This window comes from Apteryx rowi, unplaced genomic scaffold (assembly GCF_003343035.1).
Source record: "Apteryx rowi isolate R43461 unplaced genomic scaffold, aptRow1 scaffold_5, whole genome shotgun sequence".
In the NCBI taxonomy this organism is placed as follows: Eukaryota; Metazoa; Chordata; class Aves; order Apterygiformes; family Apterygidae; genus Apteryx; species Apteryx rowi.
In genome coordinates, this window is record NW_020450760.1 from 7,584,518 (window position 1) to 7,594,926 (window position 10,409).

Consider the following 10,409-nt stretch of genomic DNA (forward strand, 5'->3'; position numbering starts at 1 on the left):
GTAGAATGGAGACTGATTTCTCCTTCTGCCATCTTAGATGGTCCTTCCTGGTTAAAATATGATAATATTGAATGGGTATGGTGTATTTAAAAAAAAAAACTTCAAATTTAATGCGGTATGTATGGAGTTTTAAAAGTAGAATATTTTTCCATCCATATTGAGTAAATTTTTTTCTCTAGTAGAAGTATTATAAATGATTCATTACCCTGCTCAGGGAGCTGGGAGTAATCTGTGTGTATTTATCTCAGGTCTCACCTATTGTAATATTATGCTGTGTTATCGACATTAAATTTGAGCTTATTTTTCTTGGCTGATTAATTTTTAAATTAAAAAAAGCTCTCTGAATTAAACAATATTTTCAGCATAACCAGCCATTAAAGACTGTGTTTAGAATGCCTTTAACAGAAAATAGTCAACTTTTCTTCACTTTCCTGTTTCTATTCATATAATAGGCTATAGTGTGAACTTAGGAAGGTTTTATTCCTTCTGAATATCAATTTCTGAGCAGATTTAAAACTAGTATTAAGTAGTATTTTAAAACTATGGCTGAAATAATTCTTCTACCATTATATTTAGATTTTTTTTCCTTTTTTTAATGGTTGTTTGCCTGGTACCGGTGTTCAGTAAGGGGAGAGAGCGTGCAGTAACTTTCTCACTTCAGATCTCTTGTTGGCTGAAGAGTATTTTAAGGGTAACCTTTAGCAGCATAGGTACTGTGCTTCAAAATACTTCTAATCTGATAATTCATTTTATTAGATTGAGTCAGATGTTCCATCATAGAAAATGACCACATTGTACAGAAATGGACTACCAAGTAATCTTCATGCTAATTTGTTCTCTCAAACCTTTTTTTTTCTTAATTACAGTGGTTTAACTTGAACTCTCTCTTGATGGGTCCAGAACTAATATCAGATACATATCTTGCACTTTTCTTGGCTCAATTACAACAGGAAGGTAATAGTAACTTGCAGATGTTAAATCTCATTAATAAAAAGTAGGTAATAATCATTATTTATTAGACCTTTTGTATTCAGTTAATTACCCTTAGCTTTGTGATTGAAATAGTGAAATAATCCAAGTCCTTATAATGAAAGGTAGAGCCTTATATTGTAATAAATCATGCATCATTGTCTTCCACATAGTGTACATTTTAGAGTATTTATGCATGTACCTTATGTTGTAGACTTATGATTTATTTTTCTCAGGTTATTCCATATTTGTAGTAAAAGGTGACCTGCCAGACTGTGAGGCTGATCAGCTATTGCAGATGGTTCGGGTACAGCAAATGCAGCGACCAAAATTAATTGGAGAAGAGACAGCACAGTCAAGAGAACAGAGGTGAAGTAAATAGAGATTTCATTTCAGCAGTATTCAACATGATTGGTTTCCGTGATTAGTACCTACATGGACACAAAGCCTTTAAGAACCCTCGCGAAGTAGTTATAAATGCCTTCAGTGCATTATGTTTATTACTACTGCACACAATAAAACCAAATTAGTAGAGCATAAAAAGTATTTGTAAGAGGACCAAAATTACTGTAATAAGAATTCTGTGTTTCCCTGTGCATATGTATTGTATAATGCAGACTTTAATTGCATGGTTATGATATTTTTCTGTTTATAGTGGAGTGCATCAATCTTACCAAACTATGGTTAATATTGACTGATCTACAGTTAAGATTAGCGTGTGCGCTCCATCATAAGTAGAACATGATAATCCCATAACTGAATTCCACATCATTATAAATCATATGTTACTCCTTTTTGGCATAATTTCACTGTAAATGTTGTGGTGGTGCTGTATTGTGATACATACTAATATAAAATGCATCCTTAGAAGCACAAAGAACTATTGTTGCAATAATTTTATCATGTTTTCATAGTGAATAAATTGCATACTGATTAAAAAAGATTTAGGCTCCTTTTTGTTTTCAGAGGAATTGGTTCATTACCATTTCTTCCACTTGGTATATGTAAAATGTAGTGTTGTAAATTGAGGGTATAAGAACAACAAACTACTTGGTTGTGATGTGAAAAGTACATATAGTTTACAGAGTGAAGTCATCAAAGCTTCCTAAGGAAAAGACCACCTGCACTATTTTCTGCTGGCATAACTGAATAGCATAGGTTCAAATAACATTAAAGTATTATTGCTTTTTATAGCATTATAACTCTTGTAACTTTTTCCTATAGAACAGATTCTTGTCAACGTACATGCATTGCTTGAGAGTTGCAGTATGTTCATTTTTACAGCTGAAAGAGCTATGCTTGCAGTCTTTGTGATTTTGTTACTCGGGTATAAATGAAAAACTTGTGATAATTCCTGTCATGTAATCACAATAGAAATGTTTTTTTTCCAAAGTTTAAAAAAAAAAAAAGTAGAGTTATATCAGCACAAAATATTTCTGTTAAACCTCACAATAAAAATTAATATTATCTCTGATTGAATGTTTTAAATGCATCAACTTTACAGGCTGCCCAAAAGTGATGTGGAACAAGCAATAGAAGTTAACCATCCTTTTGATGGAACAGGCATATTAGATGAAGATGAGGAGAATTTTCAAAGAGCCCTGGCTCTAAGTAGGCAGGAAATTGATATGGAAGATGAAGAAGCCGATCTTCGTAGAGCCATTCAACTCAGTATGCAAGGTGCAGTGGTTATTTAAATGTCACTTATAGTATTCTTACTGATTATGGTACAGTGGCTACTAAAATCTGTTTTGGTAAGCCACTTCCTCTGCATGCGTCAAGCTCTCTGAAAAGACTGGCTTTGCGGCCTGGAATAATAATCCAGTCTTTCCTGTAGCTGTCCCTTTATGGCTTTCTGAAAAGTCGCCACTTTTCATGTTAGCATTGATCATTGGGAAGCAAAAATGAATTGTCGAATGGTGGCAGGAGGGAAGGGAAACAGTCCTAAGGTGAGAAGTAGCAGCAGTGAAGTTAGGTGCTTATTTTACCAAAAGTCTCTTTCCTCCTGTCGAGTTTGAAGAGATGGTTTTAAACTATACTTTGTTTCCAAACTTCATTTTGCTGTAATTAGCGGAATAAAGCGCATGTTCTGCTTTTAGGGAGTCGTCGAAGTGAGTTCTTGGACTCAGTACCACAGAACTTTCCACAGTCACCTCACACCAGTCAGTCAGACTCCCTTTCTTCAGAAGAACTGCGAAGGAGAAGACAAGCATATTTTGAAAAGTAAAGTAGCTGATAGAAAACTAAAATTGCATGTGGAAGCAAATGTCTTATTATTTAGTGCTTTTGGGGAGTGCGTGGGCTTCTGGCTGAGGTCCAGCTTAACCTTTATCTCTTAACAAGACTTCTTTAATAGTACCTGAATTTCACTATTCCCAGATAGTTACTATGAAGTAATGACTGGAAAGAAAACTATAACTAAAAGGGGACCTGTTAGTAATGCAACATTTGCAGTCTTGTGAATGAAAGAAAAGAGGCATGGTATAGAAGTATTTTTACATGAAGTCTTGTAAATAATTTTGATAATTAATTTTCTGGAGGAAAATATTCTTACTCTAAGACCCTGCTTCTGGTAAAGAGGCATCTAATGTGCATCACACAAAAGAGCTCTAGATGATATTTTTCTATTCTGCAGTACATTCTTAATGTATAATTGGTGTACATTCTTAATGTATAATTGGTGTATGGTTGTAGCTTTTACTTCTCTCTGTCTCCTAGAGATGGAGCAAATTAAGACCTGAGAGAAATGCTAGGGGTTGGAGAAGTTAGACTTTCCATGAGAGGATAAGAATGCTGAAATCTGAATTCTGGGAAAATCGGAATGTAATGTTGGGAGAATAGATGCCTGGAGGTTAGCAGGGGGGAACAACTGAGAGGATTTAGGTGCAGGAGTGTCACTGTGGCAAACAATAGTGTATATTTCTCACTCTTGGCCTTCTTTACAATGAAATAGACTTGTAAGGTGGAAATACTCTCAGAACAGAATCTGAAAAAAAGAGAGAATAAAGACATTATCAGTGTAAACCTGTGTGTAGGTTGCTCCTATAGGGTGCTGTTAATTCTAAAAAAACAATAGAGCATTCCTCATGTTTATTTAAAAAAAAAAAAAAATTACTCAGTGTTTTTCCATAGCACTTCAAAGTATCTTGGCAAAATTGATATTTTTTTCAGAGCCAAGAAAAAGTCTAGCACAAAATGGTACAAGCAGTGACAAGATCTTTGTAATTTTCAATTGTATTATTGAAAAAGGAATTAGTCTGTGATACAGTATATAAGTTCACAATATTATGCAAAATGCATAAATTTTAAAACTTCCTTTTTATGGTTCTAGAAACCACCATTATAAAATTAGGTGATAGTTTTCATTTCTTCTGCTTTAACTGCTATTCAAACTGTCAAAAGACATAGTACACTGAAGTGAATGCCTGATATAAAAGCAGAAGAATCTTACTTCCATATCAGATTTGAATTTTTTTTTTTTGGGGTGTGTGTGGTTTTGTTGGGGGGGGGGGGTGTTTTGTTTTTTGGGTTTTTTTACAAAGTATAAAGGTATAACTGTACTTGATATTAAAAACATTGAAGTAGGTCTCATATTGATGTTAATTTTATTCTTTTATAAATTAGTAACACTTTCGGGCAGCAACAGCAGCTACAGCAGCAAGATCAGACCCAAAACCTATGTGATAAGCCAACTAGAAGTTCAAGCACCCTGGAAGCTGACCCAGGTATTGTTTTTTAAGCTTATTTCCAACACTGATATAGCTGTAGCATTTCTTTTCCACTATTGTATTCTGTCCTACTCTCTCATTTTCCTTGTCTACCTACTTCCTCCCTGCAACAGCTGTTCAGGCTGTGCTTCACAGCTGTTACCCTTTTGAGCAGTGAAGGAGAGGATCACTTTCTTGAAAAACCTGTTCTGGATTGAATGTAAATATCCTATTTCAAAATGTACAGCACCATCACTAGTCCACTTGAGTTCTGGGTTTGCTTTTTGTTGTTTCATTTGCATTGAGCATAGTGTAGCAAATTGTAATCTGTAATGGGATTTGTGCCAACAATTTGTTTTCTAAATGACTTTTAAAATTTTATGAAAATGTTACAAAAATGTAATAAGCTTGGAGCAATATCTGACAAAATCATTAGAACCATTTTTTCAATAGAAAATAACTATGTAAGCCATATTAAGTATTGGTGATCCAAAATTAATGTCTATTAACTCGTTGTAGACTGACCATTGTGCATGGAAAGCTAAGTACAAAATGTTCAATGATAGTGATAGAAAACAAACGCAAACAATTTTGGAGGGATGGAGGGAGAACACAGGATGTGGACAAAAGGAACAAAGAACGTATTTAACTACAGTTGAGCACTAGCTGTGTGTATTTATTGTAAATTATATGCATTTGTTTTCTTTAGGAGGTGATATGAGTGAAGAAGACATGCTTCAAGCAGCCATGAATATGTCTCTGGAAACTGTTAGAAACCACTTGAATACAGAAGAGAAGAAATGACATCACAGCTTTTTTCCTCTTGTCAAAACACTAAATCTTCATTATAATTTTACTGTGCAGATGTTGCAAAAGCAGGGTTCATTTCAGAGCTGTGGAAGCAGGAATGAAAGGGGGGCAAGAAGTCAGAGGTTTAGAGGGAACCTGCAAATACCAAGAAGATTGCACTATTCTAGAGAATTGGAGCACTCCTACTACAGGACATCTGTTCACAAGAGTAATTGTATTAAAATCATTTGAACTATTCACCTGAACAAAGTTAGATACACATAAGAAGTTAGTAGCTGTAACTTGCATTTAAAAAGCAAGTTTAAATTCTTTTGAAGAAGCCTATACAAAATATGTAAATTGGGAAAAAACTGCATCAACTGATTTTCTTCACTTATGCAAAAATACATACAAATAATATATTGTGCTTATAAATTGCTCCTTTCTGGAAAAAAATGCATTTTAAATGGGAAAAAGAATTCTGTTTATCATAACTTCTTTTTTTTCCCCCTCCTGCACAACCTAATAATGTCAATTTTTGGTCCTGTTATCCAGTTGTGAAATGACCTGTTCTGTAGGAGAAACCTGAATCCTGAAACCTGAATTTAGTGCCTGGCAATTCAAGAGAGAACCTCCAGCATATTATTGATTATAATGTTACGCCTAAATCTTTTAATGACTTCTGACATTCTGATACTACTTGTTTTTACTTCCGGTTCCACCTATGAAGTCTTTAGATCCATATTTTAAAGTAGGGTTCTTGCTTTCCCATTTTGTCTTTGGGCAGATAACTTTTTTTTTAAATGCCCTATCCAGTTAGGCCATTATCTCTACCAGCATAGTAGTATGTAATCAGTTGAGTTAACAGATTTTTTTTCTGCCTCTTCTGGAGTTTTTTTTCTTTTCTTTCTTTTCCCCATTCTTTAAGCTCAGCCCTTCATTCTGGCCTCTCAATATGATAAAGTTCTAACTGAGTCTAGGAGAAAGGAGAAGTGGAAAATCTAGGTGCCATAAAATCAGTGCCACACACAAGGTGCATTCCTGCAGTCTGAAATAATCCCTGTGCAAGTAGTTCTTTTAAGACTGAATATTTATGTCTGTGTGGATGTTCTTTCTGAAATGCTTTTTATGAGTGTCTGTCAGAATGTTGCAGCTTTTTCAGGAATGGCCTTTATTCATGCACCTTACAGGTTTTTTTATCATGCTATTTCTGATCCTGAGGAAAATCGGGGAGCAAAGTATGGGAGCTAGCTTATTCTATTAGTTGCAAGACATTTACTTTGATATCCAGGATGAATGTGTAATAGGGTGACCAAACTCGACTCTCAACTTTAGTGCAGCAAATCAAATGCATTTAATTTTCCTAAATGGTGCTTGAAATACAAATTCTGTTTACATAAGTTATATGGAAATATGTTGTAGATCCAGTGTGCAAGCTGTACTCCACTTAATGCATTAACAGCGCAGGTATTCTAAGAATAATCTTTTGAAAATAAACCTGAGTTTCTTTATCAAAATAGTCTAAAGTTATGACATTGCACAGTAGTAACATTTAATTAAAATTCTTAACTGAAGGGTAGTTAGAGGGAAACATACATTCAGCATCAAGTAGTACTGTATATGAAAGGGCTTTTACCTCTCAGTAAAGATTTGTTTACAGCAATGATTTTGTGATAGTTTAGAATATTATAATACATGGGCTAAATTCTGTTTTCCTTACCTGTGTGCTGCATTTCCACTGATGTCAGCAGAACCACTTGTATGCATAAGGCAGTATAGATTTTGCCATGGGACAGCACTACTTTTTAAAATTTGATTTTAAATTTTATCACTCTTTTAATGATCCTGTTATGCACATAATAATGTACCTCCTGTAATGTATCATCTCAAATAACGTATCAAAATAATAAAGCCAAACCATGGCTTAAAAAACCCAAGATGTATGCATATGCCATTTTGAACTGCTGCATTTTTCAGGATGTAGATTTCTGCTTTCAGTTTGAAATTTACATAAAACTGAAAATGGAGAAAGAATCTGTAAAGCACTGAATTATCTTTTTGCTTGTCTGGAAATTATTCACAGCTTTAATTTCCCTTCTTTTGTTGTGCCATAAACTGATTTTTGAAATAAGATTCTCCTTTCTATAAATAGGTATAGGCTGGCAAAGCTTTTTAAGACTTATTTTTAAGTCTTTTAAGACTTGTTTGATATCAGTACTTGGAACTTGGTACCTTATCCTCTGTTATAAGAATATCATCAAAATTTATCATTTATATAGCTATATAGTATAGCATTCCTGTATTTAAAAATATATATATATACTAAGCCTGTCGAACTGCATTAACCATAACCCAGTGACAATTACATGTTTTTATAATCACTAAAGCATGGAAGCTTGCATTTGAATTTTCCTATCATTTTTCAAATTACTTCATCACCCAAGTGTTCTAATGTGTAAGGAATATAAAGTAAGAGTGCCTGAATCACAACCATGTGAATCAATTACAGGGCTAACTGTATTCCTTTCTGTGCAGAAACTGTGTCATTCTGCAAATACCAATTTGATATTTGGAGGAATGTCAAGTTCACTCAAGTAAGTGAAGCTACTTAGTCAATCAGTTCAGAGGTAATGTTTTAAGCTCTGTATGTTAATTGCACCAAAGGAAAAGACAAATATTATCTGTTGACAGTACACATTTTATAACCCAGATCTAAAGTTCAAGATGCGTGGACCTGCCAAGAAGCTGTTAATAAAAAGCTGATGTCATTTTTTGTGTGCATTCTTTTGGTAATAAGCACTTCTCAGTTTGGCTGAACTAGGAAACATAAGGTGTTTACTAATTCAGAGCCTATTCCTAGGGTTATCCATTCAGTGAAGCTAAAGGGTTTTTCTCCCCAGTTGTAGCTTTAGGCCAAAGTCTATTTTAAGTGAGCATAAATTTCTTTCCTTTTTTCTTTTTTTTTTTTTTAATTGCAGTATGATATTTGAAGGAACCTTAGACCTTATTTATCCAACAGACTTTACTTTCTTTTTTGCTCACAGTGAATGGTCCATGTGGCATCATTTATGTTTTTCTGCCTACAGAAGTTGAAGGGGTAGGGGGAATGAGTCACAGTCATGTTGGGTATCTTGCAAAAATTAAAGGTCTTTAAGTGTAATTCTGTAAACTGCTTTTCTGCTTTTGTAATGAGGGCAGGAAAAAAGTGTTTACAGTCAGACTGCAGTCATGCTTGAATGCAATTACTGTTAGGTGCTGCTGGTATTTATATGAATTATTTAAATGTTAAAATTTTTCTGAGTTTGAAACTAATCTGCTTTATGATACTGGCTTGTTCTCCTATACTTGGCCTCCTTGTGCCATCCAAACATTTTCACAAAAGAGAAGCAGTGGGTTGCATACATATTTCAGTTACAATGTACTTTTTCATATTGTTATTTTGCAGACTTTGCACTGCAAGGAGTGTATAAAACTCTGGGTTAGAGTGCCACTTAAAATAATACTAATATGAAGAAAAGTCTCAGATATTCTTTAATATTGGACTAATGCATCTGTTATTTATAAATATAGTAGGTAGTGGAAATGAGAGCCATGTTTAAAATGTCTTCTGCACATGTTTAGTAAAATAATTCTATCTCAGACATTGTCATTTTCAAGCTGCTCTTCTTTATTACAAAATTGGCAATTATATTTTTTAAATTGAATAAGAAAGGATTACAGTTATTCTAAAATGTCTGAGATTTTCTGGAATTTAGTTACTGTTTCAAACCTCATGGTGAAAATATACAAATGGTGGTGTATTATTGTACAATTCATATTACCAGCACATACTTCAAGATTGGTTTTAATGGACTCAAAAAAAAAAAAATTGAAAAGGAAACTTTAAGTGTTCAGATGTAAAATTAGCTATCACTCATTTGATAAGCCACCACTATCTTACATTAAACAATTCCTCAGAAATGTTCATAGTTGCTCATAAATCATTAAAAACACTCTAACCGGGAATATGCACTCTCCACCTACACATAACAATCAGTTCTTCAAATAAGACTAATACTTCATATTAATACATTTAAACTGGCCCAGTCTAAATGTACTTTCAAATGGGTAACTTTCTTTGTGTCCAGGTTTGCATCTTGAAAGCATGAGCTGTTTTATAGTAAAACTTCTTTAACCTGCACTATTTGCCCTATTTGAATTTCAGATACTGAAGGAATGCTTCAGTATTTAACCTGCAAATCTCATCTCCTTCTTCCCTAATTCCAGTTCTTCAAAATAAGTTAGAGTACATGTAACTTTTCAACTGCTATTACCAAATCAAAATGGTTTTCCTTTTTTTCTTTGTCAAGAAAAGCAAGTAGCTGTTACTATGCTTAGATTTCTTGCCAGGGCAGCCACTGTGTAAATTCAGGAGAGGAAACTTGTAAAAGGGAAAGAAAGGGGTATAGTGTTTGAATGCTACAGTGCAAGAACAGAGGAGAACCTTGATACTGTCTTTAAACATGCAAGCATTGATGAAACTTTACCTTTTGCTATGTGAAACCCCTTGTGTACAAAGCAGTATGGATTTAGGATTTCCTAATGGAATAATTTTTTTCATCTGTTACCTAATAGTGTATTTTAGAAATCATTTTCAACTACAGATAAATTATACATATGTATTATATATAAATATATTTCTTTTTCCATCACTAAACTCTGCTTTAAGTATCGCATCATTGGCACTAAATTCTGGTAAAAATTTTTCTGTTTTGTGTATATAAAACATGTAACACTGAAAAGATACAAGAAGGAAAGCTGACAAGCTTTGCCATTGTTTTGAATGGATAATAGCAGTGCTGTTTGATATTTTGAAAAGGCTGTCGAAATAAGTGTGAATGAACAATAATATATATGGTTATATTTGATAAATTTTTTTAAAATAAATATGATTGTAGCTTCTGA

At 33.7% G+C, this 10,409-nt stretch overlaps 1 protein-coding gene across 16 annotated transcripts in view; it reads left to right on the top strand.

Annotated features, from left to right (window-relative positions):
- ATXN3 (ataxin 3) overlaps positions 1-10,409 on the top strand; it is an 18,725-nt gene extending 8,316 nt beyond the window's left edge. For 12 of the 16 annotated variants that reach the window (XM_026079342.1, XM_026079343.1, XM_026079346.1 and 9 more), the window contains 6 exons: positions 867-954; positions 1,206-1,338; positions 2,474-2,649; positions 3,069-3,192; positions 4,594-4,694; positions 5,386-10,409. In XM_026079342.1, coding sequence (XP_025935127.1) covers positions 867-954; positions 1,206-1,338; positions 2,474-2,649; positions 3,069-3,192; positions 4,594-4,694; positions 5,386-5,480 — 717 coding nt within the window. In that variant the 3' untranslated portion in view covers positions 5,481-10,409. Of the gene's footprint in view, positions 1-16; positions 116-866; positions 955-1,205; positions 1,339-2,473; positions 2,650-3,068; positions 3,193-4,593; positions 4,695-5,385 lie in introns of those variants that run through there. The other 4 variants (XM_026079351.1, XM_026079352.1, XM_026079353.1 and 1 more) reach the window with 2 other exon arrangements.